The 21,464-nt window shown below is 37.3% G+C and overlaps 1 protein-coding gene across 9 annotated transcripts in view; it reads left to right on the top strand.

The window, feature by feature from the left end:
* Positions 1-21,464, top strand: part of LOC108306777 (synuclein alpha interacting protein) — a 154,295-nt gene that overhangs the window by 112,457 nt on the left and 20,374 nt on the right. For 7 of the 9 annotated variants that reach the window (XM_017531855.2, XM_017531854.2, XM_017531852.2 and 4 more), the window contains 4 exons: positions 1,259-2,130; positions 3,760-3,939; positions 9,823-9,936; positions 18,474-18,599. In XM_017531855.2, coding sequence (XP_017387344.1) covers positions 1,259-2,130; positions 3,760-3,939; positions 9,823-9,936; positions 18,474-18,599 — 1,292 coding nt within the window. The remainder of the gene's footprint in view (positions 1-1,258; positions 2,131-3,759; positions 3,940-9,822; positions 9,937-18,473; positions 18,600-21,464) is intronic. The other 2 variants (XM_037739728.1, XM_037739729.1) reach the window with 1 other exon arrangement.

The following is a 21,464-nucleotide window of genomic DNA, read 5'->3' as shown; positions in this document are numbered from 1 at the left end:
GATAAATCCTTCCCACTTGTTTTTCAGAAGAGAAGAGGTAGATGGAAGGTCCCTAGTTGAAGGACATGCCCTAAAATTTCATCCTTTGATGGGGGTGATAGGAACTACATGGCAGGGAACTAGGAACCCATCAATCAGTGGCCTGCATGTTTCCAAGGGTATGGGGTCATCTTTAACCTAGCAGGGGAGTGTTCCAGGGAGGAAACAGCATCATCATGGCTGAGGAGACTGTTGTTGCTCCATCTGCTTGCCCCAAGAGGAGGCACCAGGCAGCCTCTCATGCAGGGATTACTAGGAGGGATGGTTCTTCTTATCTTTCACCTCCAGGTGTTTCTGGCTATTTCACTTTCTACTCTATCGCAACCAGACACTTACCAAATGTAAACCAACACACAATCTTTTTCTAAACTTTGCACAGAAATTAGAAAACACTCTGCCTAACCCGTCTTCTTTTCACAACTTTCTTCTCCTGTTTACTTCCAGCCTTCTCAACAATGGGGGGCAGTATAAATCTTAAAGAACATGTTCTGTTGTGAAGTCTTAGTACATTCTGTCACTATGTCATATGTCAGAAAGCACCATGAAATGCTGCTGCATGATAGTTGACTAGGATTCTTTGACTAGGGCTTAACTCAACTATGTCTTGTCTCCCACAGTTCGTCAGCTCCTGATCACTGCATTCCTTCCTAATCTTTCCATAATCCACTTAATGGTTCACCTAGGGAGTCACTCAGGAGGTCATAGTTTGAATTTACTCAATATTAAATAATTTACCACTTCTTTACATGGTGCTTCTTAAGCATTAAGGGCATATGTGGACATGCATGCTAATATGTGTGCATGTGTGCACACATCCCTTTTCTCCCTAAATTAGTTTGGAAGCTTATTTACCACTGAAGATCTTATTTGGTAATCTTGTTTTCGGGATGGTGACAAATATATAAATATTGTCAGGGAGGTAGATCTATGCAGGGAATATACCTAAATACCTATCTGGGTTTGCTTCCCTGGCTATTTGCTTTTACCATTATTAGTACTTTAATTAATTTTGAGTCAGTATGTTATAACTTTCTTTTATCATTCACTGTTTTCCAGTGGTAAGTATGAATTTTTTATTCTATTGACATGCACTCTAAGTCATTCTCACATGCAGAGCCTTAATTTGAACTTAACTTGAATGAATCACATCTACCTAAATAGCCAAGATGTGTTCAGCATTCCAAATTAATAGTCTGCTATTTTAATTTTTTTAAAACAGTTTCTAGCTCTAGCTGGAATTGTGGCATCTCAACTCTTATTACAAACACACAGAAGCCCACAGGAATCGCTGATGTGTACAGTAAGTTCCGCCCAGTGAAGCGTGTTTCACCACTGAAACATCAGCCAGAGACTCTGGAAAACAATGAAAGTGATGACCAAAAGAACCAGGAAGCAGTTGAGTACCAGAAAGGGGGTGAGTCTGACCCAGGCCCCCAGCCTGAGGATCTCAGCCCTGGAGATGGAGTGGGTGGGCCACCAGGTAAGAGCTCTGAGCCCAGCACATCGCTGGGCGAACTGGAGCACTATGACCTCGACATGGATGAGATTCTGGATGTGCCTTATATTAAATCCAGTCAGCAGCTTGTCTCTTTTACCAAGGTAACTTCAGAAAAAAGAATTTTGGGCTTATGCACAACCATCAATGGCCTTTCTGGCAAAGTCTGCTCTACAGGAAGTTCTGAGAACTCACCCTCCAACATGGCACCATTTTGTGTTCTTTCTCCCATGAAAAGCCCTCACTTGAGAAAAGCATCAGCTGTCATCCGCGATCAGCACAAGCTGTCCACTGAAGAGCCCGAGATCTCACCTCCACTGGTTAAATGTGGCTCTGCGTATGAGCCTGAAAACCAGAGTAAAGACTTCCTAAACAAGACATTTAGTGATTCTCATGGTCGAAAAGTTGAGAAGACAACACCAGACTGCCAGCTGAGGGCCTTCCACTTGCAATCCTCAGCAGCAGAATCCAAACAAGAGGAGCAGGTCAGTAGCCTAAACTGGACCAGCTCCCAAAGCCCAGAAGAAAGAAGTGAGTATCTGAAAAAAGTAAAAAGCATCTTGAACATTGTTAAAGAAGGACAAATCTCTCTCCTGGTAAGTATAATCTAGTTCAATATACATGTCAATAGACTAGAGACTCCTTTTTTATCAGCTGCATTCATTAGTAACAGAACGATGCTGCATTTGTTTCGGTTTTTACTTAATCCTTACTTGCGGCTTTAGTTGGGATATATGACCTTCTGAGTTTTAAAATAAGAAGTTATGAGGTTAATACAGGGAAAACAAATGTCTATAGAGTGAGTGTTATTTCATTTTAACTTGGCATGAATTCAACTAAGAAGACTCTTAATCTCAAACAAAGAGAGCCCAGCACTTTCTTTAACTTGATTCTTAATGTCTTTCTTTTTGCTTTTCAAATGGTTCCCAATGCTCTCACACAGTTATTTGTGGAGATGTCAGTTCTTTGCTGATGGTGGACCTGCCAGATATGTGAACAGAGGGTCTTCTGTTTTGTCCTGATCATTATTCAGAAGAGTTGGACCAGGTTGTTTGAAAAGAATTTGTAGATAGAAGCTTACCCAAGAGCTTCATTGCCCTCTGACCCAGGTGGAGTTTTTACTTACTGCCAGCTCTGCATGTCTAGGGAGCATGAAGAAGCTTTTCCAAAGACTCTAGACACAGAGTAACATGATGTAAGAAAAGTCTGTTCTGCTTAGGCTCAGAGAGAGCTAAACTGAAATAGCACTCCATCTGTCTACATTGTTCTTTTCTGGCTTCGAGACTTGGATCAAACAGTAGCAAGCCTGAGCTCATACTATGATGCTAATTAAAGTCTCATTCAAGAAAATCATCACATCTTGGCAATGTAATTCTACTTAGTGTAAAGCCATGCATAGATAAGTACAATGTACTTTTGCTCTATTATCATAAATGCTGTTGTGATAGGGTGGTAGAATTGAATAATTTTATGAAATAAAATAAAGTAGTACTTTTTTTCTCTCCTGAAAATGTCTTTTCCATTTTCCTGGCTCTTCCCCCTAATTCTCTTTGGTTCATTTTTTTCTTTTGTCCTTCTCATGTTTTCATGTTTCCCAAATGCTAACAACACCTCTCAGTTCACCCAACAATTTCTATCAACTAGTTCATAGTCAAGGGACAAAACTTCACTAGAGGTGAGAAAGCCAAAGCCATGTAGCCTCCAGATACCCCTAGGAGTTTGTTTGATGACAGCATCTAAAGGTACCTATGAGAGCACTAGTAGCAGCAGTCATCATGTAGTTTGCCAAAACCAGTTCTCTGCAATTCAAGGCAAAACAAACAGGTGGAGACAAGTAGCTCATTCATTCAACAAACCTAAAACAGGGAATAAAACCCAGCCCCAGCGCTCAAGGACTTCATAATCAAGTCACGGAGACAGACAGGGAACCCACCAATTACTGTTAATGTCATTATAGTTGTTTAGAAAGCCAACTTGAAGCCTCCACAGCTCATTGGCCCTAGCCCTGTTGCCATGTCTTGTATGAAGATCTGTCTCTTGAGAACTCATGTTAAAAGCATATTACAACAAAGAATAATAGCAAGAAACTTTGACTTATTAGATCCTCAAGGCTGCCACCAGAGCTTCTATAAGCGTGTTTCTTCCTTCCAGTGCCCAGAGAAAAACCCCACAGGGTCTTGCTCTGATTTATTGACTCAGATTTTCTAATCTTACTATTTATACAGCCACACCTAGCTGCAGACAATCTAGACAAAATTCACGACGAAAATGGAAACAATCTATTACATATTGCGGCGTCACAGGGACATGCAGAGTGTCTGCAGCACCTCACTTCTTTGATGGGAGAAGACTGCCTCAATGAGCGTAACACTGAGAAGTTGACTCCAGCAGGCCTGGCCATCAAGGTGACTGGTTGGGGGCTGGAACCTCCACAGCTAGAAGTCAGATTTCTATGTTTTTGAGATTCCATGTGAGCTAAAGTGTTGGAAGGGAGAGAAGAGAGTGATTTGTCAAGCAGATAGCAAATGAACATATTGCATTTAAGAGAGTAGTCATTTCAGTCACTAACTGTCTTGAGATTTTGAGACTAAATTCCCAGTTTTTGTCAGTCTGCTACTAAAGAGAAAGGAGAATGATAGGTTATGGTTCTAAGAACTTTTGCTATTCATAGGGACCACAGTTTAGCTTCTTAACCACACCCAGATCTATCAGAGACTCTCATTTCTTCCTAATATGAGAATAATGAGCAGGACGAATGGGGGAAGGTGTGTTTTAAGGATGCTAGCACTCAGGAGTATTTCAGATAACAAAGTGGGCTCTTAACAGATCACATCTGCAGTTTTAGTGTCTTTAGTATCAAGAACGTTTTAGAATATCAGTGCCAAGTTAGAGTTTAGCTCTTGCAGAGCACAGTATGCTGTCAAAAACTACACAAATTATTGTTGATGGGATAGAGTTAAAAACTAGAAACTGTGAGACAAGAAAGCATGGACTTTTATAGCACTGCAGCAAGTGCCTCTGCAAAACAGAAGACATCACTAGAAGATTAGCTATTCAACTAAAATTACTTTTAAGATCTTTGGCAAATAAATGTAGAATTCAATCATATTTATTAAAAAGCCAGAAGTGACATCTTGCAGTTTTGCATATGTACTTTGCATTACATAATAGTTATGTCTTCTAAAAGCTGAATAGTTGTAATTTTTATAAATTGAATTATATTGAAATTGATGAGGGGAATTTATTAGAGAAACCTACATGTGAATTCACTAAAGAATGTTACATTTAAAAAGTAATCAGCTGCTGTTCTACCTTAATGTATCTTTTATGCAAACATGATGTGTTTTTAATTTGATGATTCAGCCAAGTTTTATACATTAAAAATAATTTCTATTTTATTTAATTTTGCTCAGTTAAGCAAAGTAATTAATAAGATATACTTCAAATCTATCATAGAAAATAATTTTTTAAATAAAATAAATCTATGACCCTAGTGGGTATAATTTTCCTTTGGTTATAAATGATAAGATGATGAATTAAGAACTAAACTGCAGGCAACTATCATGAAGAAAGATAAGCAAATGTAAAGTCAAGATTTAATATAGTTGAGCTTAACAAAGTGTACCAAGTTTACCAGGTACTGTGTTCAGTGCTGACAATACAAATTTGTATAAGTCATAGTGTCTACTTTTAAGGAACTAATAGCTGGTGGGTGAGACTGGTAAGTTATCAGTAACACAAGTACAGGATGGCAAATTTGGGATATAATCCTGTGATAGTCCTGTAGACATCAATGAATATGTGTCAGTGATGAATAAAATATTCTTGCAGTGTCAATCAGTGCTGAGATTTGTCTTGCTGTTTTCTTGTTTATAAAATACAGTTCTTATTAGTCTCCCTAATGGTAGATTATTGAATACCTCCTAATCACATAGGTTGATGAAAACAATTTTTTCTTAATTTATATGCCTTAGGGCTTCTTTTGATAGATTAAAAATCTCTGAGTAGAAGGTACATAAGAAATTTCATGGGCATTACACCAATCTTCAGCATAAACACCTTCTATGATATCCATAATAAGTTTCAATTAATTCTTATATTACTGCAGTCAATATAAGATTGCCATCATACAATCAGTGTACAAACTTAAAGAGCAGTTTTTCTTCATCTTAATGAAAATATTTCAAACCCATAAGACTCAAAAGCTTTTACAGATTTGAGGCCTCAGGCTTTTCTTACTTTACTTCCAGACAATGTTGTTTGACTGTTCTGTTCCTTTATTCTAGAATTTACAAAAGCAGTAAATACAAATATTTTCTAACAAGTGCTACCGTCTTTGGAAATCTGTCCTGACAAATATTTTTGTCTCAGTCCATTCAGTGTATTTTGATGAACATTGATGATGTTGAGAGAGTTCTAAGGAGTCATTTTGTTTTAGGACCTTGTTTTGAACACCAGTAACCAACTAGTGGTGTTTCACCTCATTAAGCACAGTTCTGAGGGCCCTGCTGTCATGAAAGACAAGGTTGATACAAATGGGCAGAAGTTGCTAAGATAATATGACTTGACTGACAGGAAGCAGAGTTAGGGATAAAGTATCAAATAGAAAGATTACTTGAGAACAGGGGCTTTGAAGTCATACCAGGGCTTAAGAACATCTCTCCCTCTCTATTAAACTCCTGGAATGGAACATAATAAATTCTGCCAGTTACAAGCAGAATTTATTGACTACTTCTGGGATGCCCAAGAGTAGATACTGTGGGAGTTCAGGGTATTATTGAGTTTTCTTTAGAAATGATTAAGCAAAGTAATTGGGAAGAAATATTTCTAAAAGGTGAGAGCTGTCTGTTTTCTAAAATGGGACAGCAGAAGAAATTATTTTAAGACTTAAACAGTCTTGGAATGAAATAATCTTAATTCCCTTTTCATTTCTCATTCAGTCCTTTGAAGCAAAGTGTCCATCCGGGAATAACATGACTTCAAATACATAACATTATACTCCCTTTGAACATTGGCAGGGAAAAATCTCCCACTAGAATTGTTTGTTTGTTTGTTTCTTAGTATGTATATTTATGGCAAATAATACTTATTTCAGACTTGCAGTGGTGATATAATATTTCCTTCTGCCTTTCTAACAATATTTTATTTATTTTATATGTTGCCTCCTTGAATAACTAGACCTAACACACATCTAATCGAGCACTACCCAATAATAGCAGAAAACATATTCTTGTCAAGTACACATGAAACATTCTTCAGGATAGACCGTATGTTAGGCTATGAGATAAGTGTCGATACGCTTTAAAGGATTGAAATACAAAGTTGTGTCCTTCGATCATAATAGAATGCAATTAGAAATCAATAACAAAAGGAAATTTTGGATGTTCATAAATATGTAGAATTACATGTCAAAATAAATCAATGTGTTAAGAAATCACAAGGAAAATTTGTAGATGAATGAAAATGAAAACATGACATACCAACACTTACAAGATGCAACTAAAGCAGTAATTAGAGGGAGACTGGTAGCTGTAAATGCCTCTATTAAAAGAGGAGGAGAGAGAAGTGGGGAGGAGAGAGACCTCAAATTAATAGCCTAATCTTCCACCCTAGAAAACTAGGAAAAGAAGAGCAAGCTAAATCCAGGGCAAGCAGAAGAAAGGAAATAATAAAAATTAGAGTAAAAAGAAATAAAATTAAAAATAGAAAAATAATAGAGAAAAATCAACAAAATAACATTTGGTTCTATGAAAATATTTTTAAAAATTGATGAATGTATAATTAAGGTAAACTGACCCAAGGAAAAAAAAAACAGTAGAGAGAAGACCTACATTACTAAAATCAGAAATCAGAAACGTTGTCTTACATTTCTGTGTTCTGTGTAAATACCAATTTACTTAAACTGTCTTGCCTAGTAAATGATCAGTGTGCTTTCTATTCCTTTCTTCATTTAGAGGATATGAAGCATATTGTATTAGTGTGTTGTTTTTTGTTGTTGTTGTTTTTAATCCTGGTAGGAAATATTTAGCATGCTCAAATTGTGAAATTTAAGGAAAGTCTGTAATTAAGGGATTATACATAAAAGGATGGTTGAGGGCAAGGGAGTTCGCAAAGGAAAGTGCAGTATCCTGGGCTCTCTAACAATGAGGACACAGTTACCTCCTTGGGAAACTGTGGGAAAGGGAAAGGAGGGGTTATAAGATAAGAGATAGAGAAAGCTGAATACAAACGACTGGCTTACTTTTGAATTTTTTAAGGGATTCAGCTGGCCAATGGCAACCCCATAGACGGGGCCTCAAACTCACTCTCCTTTCCTGATCTGCCACTGCTCTCCATCAGCCAGATCCAGCCAGAGGGGCAGGGAGCCAACTCACACAGACCAGCCTCCCAGGGAAAATACCTCAAGAGAATAGAATCTGCATGTAAATAGTTGGGAGTTCCATTATCCAAATGGAATAAAATGAAGAATGAGCAGATTACCTCATTGTCTTTCTTTCAGAATAGATTTTTACCCTTGAACAGTTAAATGATAGAATTCTAAAATAAAGAGAAAATAATTCTATTCTACTAATTTAAATGCTACCCTCAGTGAAGCCTCCTCTGGCTCCCTGCCAACCATACCTCTTTTCTCTTGGGCTAAGATCCCACAAGCTGCAAACTAGGAAGGTGGTTGAATGTTCCATTTGTCTGACAGAGCTATTGTGAGAAACTAACAGAGCTTCCTAACAGAAGGTAACAAATATTGCGTGCTTAGTAAGTTTACAGGATTTATCTCATTTAATCTTCATTGTAACTCTGTAAGGTAGTTACTGTTATCCCTGCTATTTCACTATTTCACAGATAAGAAAATTTGAGTATCAGAGAGATAAAGTAACTTGTCCATGGTCTTGTTACTAAGTGGCAGATTAAGATTTAAATCCATGCCAGAATCTGGGTTTTAATCACTAGGATATCTATATCGACATCGATATCCATATCTCTAAGTGGTAGGGAACGTTTTCTACAGATATGTATGGACTATATTGTAGCTATTTACATGCCTTGATTGCTTTTTAAGAGAAGTTTAAGATTCTCAAAAATTATGAGAAATGTTTTAAAAAGTATGACAGTTAAAAATCCTCACAAAAGACCGTAAGAAATTCCTACTCTTTTTCCTGCTTACTTTTACTTGATCCTAAAGATCATGAGGGTTGGTTTCCTTAAAAATGTAAAAGTTGAGGATATTTTACTTTCTGTATCCATAGTTATATTATTTGTGTGTAATAAATCATAATTTCCCTTTTTAAAATTTTTAAATTTGCCTGATCGCTTATTGAAAATTTTAATTTTAAATATTTGTTTACTCATTTTTCTTTAAGAAATATGATTCTTTGGGGATTGGAAGACAGTTGTACATCTTATGAAGTTTAATTGAAGAATACTGATTGACTGTAACGTGTTGGCTTGGTTTTAGAACAACTAAAATGCTCAGATGATGCTAGTGGTGATGTAAAGTGGGCACTCACTTTAGATACTAGTGTGATGGCTTTTTATTAAGTCAAATATACAGCTACTTTGCAACTCAGAAATTCCAGTGTTTACCCAGGAGAAAGAAAAGCATTTATTCACAAAAAATATTCATAGCCACTTTATTTATAATAATCCTCAAGTGGAAACAATCCACGTCTATCAATAAGTTATTGGATAAATAAATTATGGTATAATTCTACAGTGAAATACTTCTCAGCAATAGAAAAGGAATAAATTACTGATACAAGCAGTAGCTAGGATGAATCCCAAAGGCCTGCTGTATAAAAGAAACCAGACACAAGACTACATACACTAATCTGCTGTGACAGAAATCTTATCAGTAGTTGTCTGGGACAAAGGTGATGTAGGTGAGAACCAAAGAATACTAGAATACTTTTGTGGGTAATGGAAATGTTCTTTGTCTTGATTGAAGTTGTAGTAACAGAAGTATACATACTTGTCAAAATACATCAAACCATATACTTTAAAAGATTATATTTTATAATGCGCAAATTATACCTTACTAAAGTGAGTTTAAAATAACTGATTACAGTTATGAAAATGTACTTAAATAAAAATTCTGCAATTGATTTAGACCCAAATCCACAGATCAGGAATATAACATAATAGGTTATATCTTTATAACGTAAATAAATTAAGCCAGATATAAATGCCAAAATTTGTATGATTTCTTTCCTTGGTAAAATTACTATCTTTAATGTATTTTACAAACCTGAATTGCCTTGAATTTGTGTCTCTCTTTCTTTTTTAAAATCTAGAATGGTCAGTTGGAGTGTGTACGCTGGATGGTGAGCGAAACAGAAGCCATTGCAGAACTGAGTTGCTCTAAGGATTTTCCAAGCCTCATTCATTATGCAGGTTGCTATGGCCAGGTATGAAGATGTTTTTTTAAGTATCTTCCCTTTGTGTATCATCTTACTGCTGTTTTGTTATTAGCCCTTCAAAATCCAAACATAAGAAATCATCAAAAATGTATCCAAATGTATATAACCAATGACATTTGTTGTTGTTTATTAAAATAATCAAAAAAGTTTACAACAACCTAAATAAATATTCCATGGCAGATATTGGATAAATAATTAGGCTACATCCATTGATAGCATTTTATGAGAAAATGTTCATTATGTAGTACTAAATAAATATGTATGATACAAAACTGGTCCTATAATTTAGCACCAAATTTGCATTTTGGAGATAAAGAGAAATAGAAAATAGTACTAAAAAAGATTGTGTCACATTATATGTATAGTAGTTATAACTCAGAGTAGAAGTACAAGTGGCTTGTTTTCTATTTTTAAAATTTTTCAGTATTTTCCAAATTTGTTACAATAAACACATTTAATATTTATCAAAAGGAACAACAGTACATTTTCTTGAACCCAAAGTTGAAAGGAAAATCTTTATAAGACATTAATCAAGGCAGTCTCATTCAATTAAAGATGAATAAGCACATTAACTAGATGGCTCTCAGTTGCAATCAATTTCCACATTAGGAATTCCCAACATTAATTAGTGTACACAGATCACAATCAAGTGTATGCAGTTAAAAAAAAATTACTACCTCCTTTTGCAGAATGTGACTGTAAATTATCTTTTTAAAAAATTGAAATCACAAAATATCAATCTCAGTCTTAAAAATAATAGTACTGTGTTAAAATAGATTTAATTGTATTTGTGGCAAAGAAAATTGCTGTGGCAAAGAAACTGCATTTAACTATATCCCCTTTAGCTTCATAAACTCTCCCAGTAGAAGTAAACTGTGGTATTGTCAGCAAGAGATTATACTGTTCCAACTATGACAAGCTAAGTTCAAAAAGTAGACAAGAATATTAATACAGTCTTTCTTTAGTGGGAGTCATGCTTAGGGATAGTTTATTTTGCTCTGTGGTAACTTCTGCTTGTGTATGTGTCTGTGTGTGTGTGTATTATATGTATTATATAAAAACATGTTTTTATATATTATATATACATGTAAAATGTTTCCTATATGTACCAGGCACCATGCCATTGGATTTTTGTGTACATTATCTGATTGATTCCTCAAAACAACCCTGTGAGACCTTGTTGTTTTTATCCCCATTCCATAGATGAGGAAACTGAAGAAAGAGAGTGAAATGACTTGCACATGATCTAATGGCTAGTAAGAGCACCAAGTAGACTTCAGCTCAGGCGCTCCCACTTCATTCAGGACCAGGTCCTGTTTTGTCCCCATTTGTACTGAAAATGTATGAAATTGTTTGTAGGGACACTGATATAGCTGAAGAAGAGTTTTTGCAGTTTTATCTAACAATACATTATGGTATTTGGAGTGCTTCAAATAACTCATTGAAGAAATTTACAACTGTACCAAGTTTACGAAATGGAGAAAGGAGCAGGCCCAACATTAAAATTTGTAAAAGCCACTGTCTTTGAAATATTATCCTTACTCTGTGTTCTTTGTGCATTGCACTTACTAGTCCCCATCCACAGTGTCCTGAAAACAATGAATACCAGTTAATAAGGCATGACGTAAGGGTGCAATTTTTTGCTTATGCAGACGCTCCCCAACTTACAATGGTTCAACTTACAATTTTTCGACTTTACAGTGCTGTGAAAGAGATACGCGTTCAGTAGAAACCACATGTCAAGTTTGAATTTTGATCATTTCCAAGGCTAATGATATGCAGTACAATATTCTCTTGTGATGCTGGGTCATGGCAGACACAGCTCCCAACAGCCACGTGATCACGAGCTTAAACAACCAATACCCTACAGTGTATTAAATGCATTTTCAGCTCAACATTATTTTCAACTTAGGATGGGTTTATCCATCCATAGCCCATTGTAAATCAAAGAACATCTATACTGGAAAAGGAGAGAATAGGATTGTCAAATGACTAGAAGAATTTGATCACTGCTCATCTTCCTAATCATTTTCAATCTAAAAGAGAATTGTGTTCAATTGTGTGAATAGTTATTTCATGTCCCCGATTTCATTTGCTTATAAAAGGAATTTTAAGTATCAGTAGAAAGGCTGCCCGCACTTTTGGTGGAGCTTGCCAAAGAAAAGGAGGAAAGGTTTGCACGGCTGTTCTGAGACTCTAAGTAAATAATCGGCATTCAGCATTCTTTGTCTTGGGAAATGTTGATTATATATGCCAGTTTCTTTATTCAGCTCTCACAGCAGGTTTCTCATAATTTTGAAGCTATTGGGACTGAACAAAATAAAGTGCCCTGTTTCTGGGACTGGTTGGGTCACAGTATAACTTACTTGGTGGGACTAGAGGAAAATATGGAAATTCGTGACCTGTTTGAAGAGCTGTGTCAAATGTTTGCTTCATGCTAGTATCAATCTTCAGGTTGTTATTTCAAGATGATAAGCATTTTTATGACCTAAAATACAGCTGTGAGGGGGACAGTCCAGCAGCACCCTTAGGAGATCATTTTTACCCAAGTGGAAAATATAGAAGCCCATTAGAACTGCAAATTCTGTCCAGCCATCCTACATCCGCCCCAGCCACTTATGTAACAGATAACCTGTGGAGATGCTGAACTTGGAACCATTACAAGCGTAATATTTTCACAAGGAAGACTGTTATTGAACAGTTTTCTAATGGATTCAGCACATGCAAGTTTTCCTACATCCAGCAGGCATTTGAGTGTGTCCTGGCTTTGTTTCTTTGGTAAATGCCTCTGGAAAGGATAGCACAGAGGAAAATTCCTCTCTTGGTTTATTTTAGTCGCTCTCTGCCCTTCATATAGATTCCTAAAGAATGGGCTCCATGTGACTCCCAATTTGTGTCCTTTTTCTTGTAAAAATTACCTTTAAAGACTCTAGTACTGCAGGGTAGCCAGCAGTTTTTAGTGGTCTCCTGGACTGATAGATCCCTGGGTAATAGAAATTGATTTTCTTCATCTTGACACATGAAGTCTCAGAGGGTGCAATTATTTCATTGCCTGACTGTACCTAGCAGAACTAGCCACAGGGAATGTGAAGGTGGAAGCCTCAGCAGGGACACCCAAGGAATAAGCAGGGAGTGTCCTCGGATACGCCTGCTTTGCTGTCCCTTGAGAAAGATGTCGCTGGCAAAACAATTGAAATGGAATTATCTCAATTCAAAGCTACTGCCTGTGTAACTAGGGCTGTTTTATTCAAACATGAAGGTTCAGTTCTCCTAGTCCAGGCTCTCCCAGCACAGCTTCCTGCCCTCCACTGCTTGGAAGCCTCTGCCTGGTCTGCATTGGTCATTAGTCCAGTGGGCTCTTCCTGCTCTGCATTGATCATTAGTCCAGTGGGCTCTATGTTACTTTCAACATCACACTTGTGATTCCTTTTGTTTCTGAATCATTCATGTGACTTTTAGTCAGGAGATTCTTCCACAAAAACAACCTGCATAATGGCATGGAACATTTACTAAGAGCACCTTTGCCTATACTGTAGTTATTATTCTCCACTTTAAATGTTTGCCCTAATACAGATTTTTTTTAAGCACACTTTTTGAAAAAATAAAAGACTCAGCAATTCTTGCAAGTCGTCATGAGCAGTGGTGGACATGCTGGTGAGGGGGGTGTTCCCACAGGCTGTGTTATTGTTGTTTTTCCACAATTTACTTTAAAAAGGAAAAATATTCCTCTGCCTTTATTGTTTTACTGTCATAGGGAAGTAAGTCAACAGTACTGAAAGTGCTGCTATTGCAGATGAAAGCAAAATAGAAAAGTCTTTGATTAGCACGCATATCCATCTGTTCTCCAAGTTTTGATCTTGACAGAGCATAACTGACACAGAGCTCCACAAACCCACAGACTGACAGGCAGTTAGCTGTGATTTCTTTGACTTAAGGGGCACAAACGAAGCATGTCCTTTACAGAGTCAGGGGTCATGAGGGGATGAGCAACTGGGGATATCCATACTCAAAAGACAGAAAACAGAGTCACGAAGAACATTGGTTCATATGGCAAGCTGTCTCCATTGTCATCCTATCCTTACCACTTACTAGTTCAATGGGTTAGATATTTTAATTTTCTTTTTTTAAAAAAATAGAGAAAATAAAAGAATAGGTCTCCCTTGACCTCAGTTTCTTCATCTGTGAAATGGAGATAATAGAACCTTCCTCACAGTGTTGATCTGAGGACTAAGTGGGAAAAGCCACATTGTCCAACACATAGTAGGCACTGGATGAATGTTGGCTGCTATGACTATTGAATCTCCTGCAGCTTATTGTCTGTATTTCTGTCAGTATTATTCAGTTTAGTAATGTACAGGAGAAACTTGCTACGGAATTATTAAGGCCATAATCTGTTTAATCCATTCTTAGATGCACTTTATTTCACTTTTTACCATCTTTTGATTCTACATATATCTTATAATACATGACATTATAAAATTATTGCTGACCTTTATTTTTTACCTTTTTACATCTCAAAAACTGGAAGAAGTCTTGCAATAGTTGGCATATTAGATTTGATAATCTATGATCACAAAGCTAACTCCTTTAAAACATGGATTGCCACACAATATAGAGATTTTATTGATACCAGCCATAAACCTGTGACATACTTCTCAGTTACATTTTTTACTAGAATTTGTCCAGCAAATCTCATAAATCACATGAGATAATTGCCTCTTTAAACAACTTGCATGGCCCTTAGGAACACATAAAACACAACATTAAGGCAGGTTACAAAAACAGCAGGAAATCCCCAGAAGAGGAAACTGCTGAGGGAAACTACATGAGAGAAGTTTTCAGTCAATAGATGAAGGTTGAGTGGATAGATGGATATTTGGGTAAATGATGAAATGCAAGTTGGAGAGGCATTTTGTGAAACAAATGATACAGAAATCTTTATCCATTTGACTTCCTTAGATACTCTCTGAAATCAATACTTATGGGAAAATGAAGGTCTGAAGTTACATCCATCCTTTAACATCTCCTGCGTTAGACACCCACACTGAGAGAACACATACAAGAGGGCTAAGAGGGGAGGGGGACACCATTACATATGTATCTAATACACATTCACATTAACAAGCGCCTTCTTAGCAGGAGGAAATACCCATATTTGTTTTGTCCTTCTTAGGAGGTATTTTCAGATAGTCACTTTGAATTGTAGGACTGTGCATCTCCACAGGCATGGTCCCCAGAATCAGGGCAGGATTTATCTGTGAGCAGATATTAAATATGTTTTTACCAAAACCAAGGACTCTAGCCATCTCCACATCCCCCTCAAAAACCCTAAATGTTTGTTATTAGAAGACCAGGTATATAGTGAACCCGTCATTTTGGGGAGTACTTCTTGCATGGTATAATGGCAGATTTTGATTTCCATATCATATCTCAGTGGACAAGCCAATTGTACTTTATTTTAAATTCTTATGCTTACTCTTAAATTGTTTAATATAGAACACAAGACCGGATTTGAGGCATTAGGCAAAGCCTGTCTTGTTTTGAACAATCAAATAATGGTTCTTGCTACAATCTTTAATTGTAAGGAAGAAGAGTTATCCATGCCTTCACAGGAAGGGAAGGCAGGTTATTGTAACAGTATAGGTTGAACCTGACTTGGAGAGCCCTTAGGAGCCAAGGCAAGTTTTGGCTAACACAGACCATGTGTGTGTCTTGTTGTCCCAGATTATCAAGCTCCTGAAAAGTCCAAGGTCCCAGACTCTCCCCAAGATTTCCACAGTGGAAACATTCCTACTCTTACGAAGTGCAGTATTCCATTGCCTATAAATAACCCCACTACTAAAACTACAGCACTGTGATTTTAATAAACAGCATTTTTTGTGTGTGTGGAATAGACAAACCCACCATAATATTGGGGCCTGAAAATATGGAATTACTTCTAACAAGAAGATACATGTAAAACAATTCTCAATATCTTGAACTCCTCTGAGTTTTACTTGCTAAAGAAAGAAGTCGCTAGAATATCTGGAACTACAGCAGGTCCTTGAATTAACCTGGTTTCTTTCAACATCACCTTCCTATAATGTTGGTGAGAAGGAAAAAAAAAAAAAAAAGCGTTCCCAGCCAGGGCCACTGTCTGTGTGGAGTCTGCTGATTCTCCATGTCTCTGCATGGGTTTTCTCTGGATACTCCAGTTTCTCTCACATCCCAAAGATGTGCACGTTAGGTGAATTGGTGTGTCTCAGTTGTCCCAGTGTGAGTGAATGTGTGTGGGTGTGAATGCACCCTGTGTTAGGGTGGTGTCCTGTCCAGGGATTGTTCCTGCCTTGTGTTCTGAACTGCTAGGATGGGCTCCAGCCACCCACAACGCTGAACTAGAATGATCAGATAAATAATTATCTTGTTTTTATTAGTCTTTCTTAAATATATAGCTCACATTTATCTCAGTATTTCACTTTAGAAGCATTTGGTCTTTATTTAGAAGTTTGGTGCTGTTTTTGTGACCAGAAATATGTCATAGAAACTAAACTCTTGTTTATGTCTACTGATCTATGGCAAAATTAGTTTCATTGTACTTCATTTTGCTTAAAGCTGCAGTTTCCAAGAACCTGAACCTGGCATTAGATGAGGACTTGCTGTATATTATTATCCTCTCCCTCAGTTTTCTGACTTATAAAATAAGGCTTTTTGAATTGGACGATTCTTTGAAATCTCTCCCCTCCACATTTTTAAGAGTTCATGATTTAATATCATGAAGGAAACCAAATCACCACAAGCTTGAGAATGCCATTGAAGAGGATTTGTTCTGCCTATGATGGGGCTATCTTTTTCACTGGTAGAGGCACCATAACCTGTCCTCTTGCCGGCTCCATGTCTGAACCATTAATCTCAACCGGTTGGTTATGTGTTTTATCCTGAGATACTTCCATTCATCCAGATTTTTAAGGAGTTAAGATCACATGGTATAATCATCTATGTCCAATTAAAAGTAAGCCAGTATCTTCCCCCTACCTAATTAGAAAAAACAAAGGAACTGCTTTTACCTTAGGCAAATGAAACATCACCTGCTCTGGTCCAAACATCAGCTCCAATTTTCTCTAGATTTGCCTTTGAAGAAGAGGGCTAAGCACAGCAGCACATCTTTATCCAGCTTCTAACTCCCAGCCATAGCGCCAGGCTCTGCCTCTCCCTCATTCTCTTGGGACCCTGGAGGGTTTCAGTTTCCACAAGGTCTGTCTGCTTTTGCAGTTAACACTCACCCTGATTTGCACCAACATAGATTACATTGTTCTCACCACGCTCTTTAGGGGTCTTACTCCCTGGTGCTCATTTAGAAAAAGAGTGATGCGAATGTTCAGTCTGTCCCTGATGTCACAGATGCCTTCCTAAACAGCGCCTTGTTCCTCCACATAAGGGGTGAAACATTAAAGGATTTGGCTGTTTTTATCCCACATTCCTTTAGCAGATTAGTTGGCATGTTCAGAAGATGAAGGCAAATTTAATCCAGAAAAGCATAAAAGTTCATGACCAGTCCGAGCAAATAACTGGAAAAAAAATCCTTTAAAAGGCTAAGAAGAAAGAAGTTCAAGGCTATTTCAAACACATGATCATCTTTTTAAATGTCAAATTCCACCCACTAAACTTCATGCTGTTGTTTTTACCACTCTCATATTTTTTTAACTTTATATTTAATTCTTCTATTTTAAAACAGTGAAATCCCATCCCCCTGCTTTCTCCAAAGGCCAAGCATAACATGAAAATACCACAGAACACTCAGTGGGTAAAATGCAAACAGATTATCACAACACATACTGTGACTGCTCTATGTCTTTGCTTTTGAAATGTTTGTGTTCCAAGCTTTTGGTTCCCTTCCTTTAACATGAAATAAGAGAAATCTTTACCTTAAGATACCAACACCACCACCAACATTTGGTCAGAAAAATCAAAAGGGTCCTGGTTTTATTTCAATCAGGTTATCTTACACTTGGCAATTTAAGGTATTACTTGTTTTTATAAGCCTGTTGATTGCAGGAAGTGTGGATTACGCAGTCATGGTTGAAGAATTATAAACTTAAAAATAGAAACTAGTTCTAGTAGTCCAAGGTTGGATGCTAATATTCTTGAAGGCTCCAGGCAGTGTAACACAGCAGCAAGAACATTGCCTTGGGAGCCCTGGAAGCAAAAGACATGGATTCTAGCTCCAACTTTGAATCTGTCTACCTGTGTGCCTTTGACGAGGCATTCAAACTTACTACAGACCTGTTTTCCTATCTGTAGAGTAAATAAGTAAATCAAGAGCACTTTCAAAAAAACGTCCTCCTCTTAAAATTCTCGATGTTGTCCTCTTTCATTCATTTCAGTCAGAAATTCAGGATTTTCAATTAATACTGAATGAGAATTTTCTCTTGCTATGGTAAGCTTGGTTTTACCTAAGCTTCACAAATTAGAGTATTGTTTTCCTCTGTATTTTTATCTGACTTCTCTACAATATATTACATGAATTCCAACTGTCTTTTTGTTTATAGGAAAAGATTCTTCTATGGCTTCTTCAGTTTATGCAAGAACAGGGCATCTCATTGGATGAAGTAGACCAGGATGGCAACAGTGCTGTTCATGTAGCCTCACAGCATGGCTACCTTGGATGCATACAGGTACACAGGTCTTGCTATTTTGCAAAGAGAAATGAGTGCATCAAGTATTAAACAAAACATTGAAATTCTATTCACTAGGAGAATGTCTGAATTAATTCACCTTTTGTATGGTCATAGACAATAAGGAATTCTTATTCTATTTGTATTTTGAGAAATCCACACAAATGTAGGCATAAATATCTCTAAATTTTCCCTTTGAGTGTCCCAGGCTGTTGAAAGGGACTTTTCCTGCTCCCTTAACACTGCTCTAAAGCCCCAGTGCTGAGGAAAATAGACATTAAATATCCCCATATTCTCAAAGCACCAGAGAAACCACCACCAGGCAGACACCTCTGTCTCTCCAGTGCAGGCTGCTCTTGCCTTCATGAGTAAATCTCACTATCCCAGGTATATGAAGAACAAAACAGATTTTTCAGGAATGGATTAGAATTCTTTATGGTAGGGAGTTGCAGGCTAGAGAGAGAATGTTGTGGTTCCCCCTTTCTCTGTGTAGGACTGAGCTCCTCAAATGCATTCAAAAGGTCCAGAATTGTTTGGGGGTGGATTTATATATTGATCCTCTCAGCCCTTGGGCATGCTAACCAGGGCCTTGATGGGCCAACCAATGCACCCAACAGCCTCAAGTAGCCTTATCGTTTTAGCCTAACTTGCCTTCCAAATATTGTCACGTCCAGTGTGTGCAATGATGTCAAAAAGTTGGGGAGCAGAGCCACAGGAGAGGGGAAGGAGGTTTGTCCCCCTGCCCCAAGCCACATGAGGGGTGCTCCAAGAAACCTCCCTAGAGAGTGTGGGGTTCCTATGGGAAGAAGAGGTAGCATCTCATCCCTTAGCTGAATGCAGAGCTGCACGAAGCTGGGCCAAACCCAGAGCTGCCATCGGAGTAGTGGATGGCAGGAGAGCCCAACGGGGATCTCCAGGAGTGTGAAGTATATAGACCCTTCCACCTAGAAAATGTTGACTTCCCTCAGTGACAGAGCAAAAAGGGAGGAGAGCTGAAGGAGGAGTAGCAGGTAGAAGAAGCATGACAATGTGAGGAAAGGAAAGGGTTTGAGCTGGAAACAAAGTCCAAGTTTAGACTTGGTCTGCAATTTCATTTACAGACATAATTACCAGAATCAGACCAGTTATACCATTGTTATCATTGAAAGTGACCCAACATATATGGATTTGTTCCCATATCTACCTGATAAGTGGGATAGGGAAATTGACAACATACGGTTGAAGGTCACAATTAGAGACAAGACTTTTACCTCAAGTTCATACAGTTCAAAATATGTTATGTATGTATAACATAGAATACATTTTCTACCTATAAGAACACAGCATTCAGCATTCTTTTTTTGGCTTACATGTGTTATTTTCCTATGTTGCAAACTCAGTGTGCTCAGTTATTCAACAGGTACTTACTGCGGCCCTCCTGGGTGCAAGATAGATGGTATCCAAAACAGAAAGTGGGGAGGTGAGAACCAGTTGTTCGGGAAGGTAGAGAAGACTTGGGAAATGACAAGAGAATATATGGGGAAACTATAAATATAAAAGGCAAGAGATTTATGAAAACAAAAGGCAGAAATAATAGCAGAAATCTCTCTAGAGTGTCTGCTCACATGAAACTGCTGTTTGGAGAACTAACTTGATAGGAAATTGTTCAGATACCTGAAAGTTTTTCTATTATTGTTGGCAAAGCATGCATCTTCTAATTTAAGGTACCAAGTGTTTAAAAGAGTGTACAGAATTGGAAAGTATAGAAGAGAAATTTAAATTCTTACCAGGTTCTGCAGAAATATCAAAGGAGTAGGATTTTTGTGTGAAGGAAAGATGATTGAATAAACACTGAAAACTATGCTTTTCTACTTAAGAAAACACTCTGATATTTAATAGTCTTGAAACAAACTTTTAATTAGCTAACAAATGGCTAAAGCCAAAGAGAGCCAGCTGATAGCACTAATTCTATTTGAGATTTTAGTTATTTTTCTTTTTATTATGTGAGGAGAGACGGTCTGTCCTTTTAGAGCATTCATCTCTCCACTTACACACAAGTGATATTTTTGGCACTGGATACCATGGAAGTGGAAACTTGGATAATCTTGGAAGGGGGTCTGTCCACTGGGTTTGAAATTTAAAGAAAAAAAAATAAGAGACTGAAAGTGAGCAAGGGACCTTAAGAGGTGAGGAGGGGACTGAGTAAGGAAAACAATGGAAAGAAAACAGCAGAGTTCAGATCACGGGGGAGTAATAACAGCGTGTGTTTATAGTACATCTCTTCAAGAGCCCTCAGAGCTCAATACTGACATGGTCTCTGTGACACGCCTGTGAGGTAGGTGGCAACAGCTTTGTGGTGAGTTGACCTTTCATGGTGAGTGATCATAAACCAAAAGGAATATGAAGCTCCTTATTGACTTCTGAGTCTAAGTAGTCTAAATATTTAAATACTACAACTATTGGTTAGGAGAAAATACTGTCTACAACCAAAATTCATCCAAGTTTGCAATCTTATCATGATATTGTCAAAGAATATATCATATTATAGTGGTTGATTAATATTGATATAATAACTTCATGTGGAATCTAATAATATCACAGTACGGACACAAAACAGCTTGGGTGTTTTTTTTAATTATGAATTTCAACCATGCTCCCTCAAATCTCTCTCTCCACTACTAATGATACCTTGACCAGATTTCATAACTTTCTCCTTTCTTATGCTATCAAAATTTACTCCAAGCCACTTTAAACTCTCAGTCTTACTTCTGATTCAAAGCATTCTCCTTCCCACCCGGATTAGACTCAAGATTCAAGGGACTTGGAATGGGAGTGAGACATGGTTTTTTGTTTTTTTCTTTTTTTTCTTTTTTTTTTTTTAATTGC

Source organism: Cebus imitator, unplaced genomic scaffold (genome assembly GCF_001604975.1).
Source record: "Cebus imitator isolate Cc_AM_T3 unplaced genomic scaffold, Cebus_imitator-1.0 Scaffold74, whole genome shotgun sequence".
Taxonomy (NCBI): Eukaryota; Metazoa; Chordata; class Mammalia; order Primates; family Cebidae; genus Cebus; species Cebus imitator.
The sequence above is the reverse complement of the archived record's forward strand: the minus strand, read 5'-3'. Positions and strand labels throughout refer to the sequence as shown.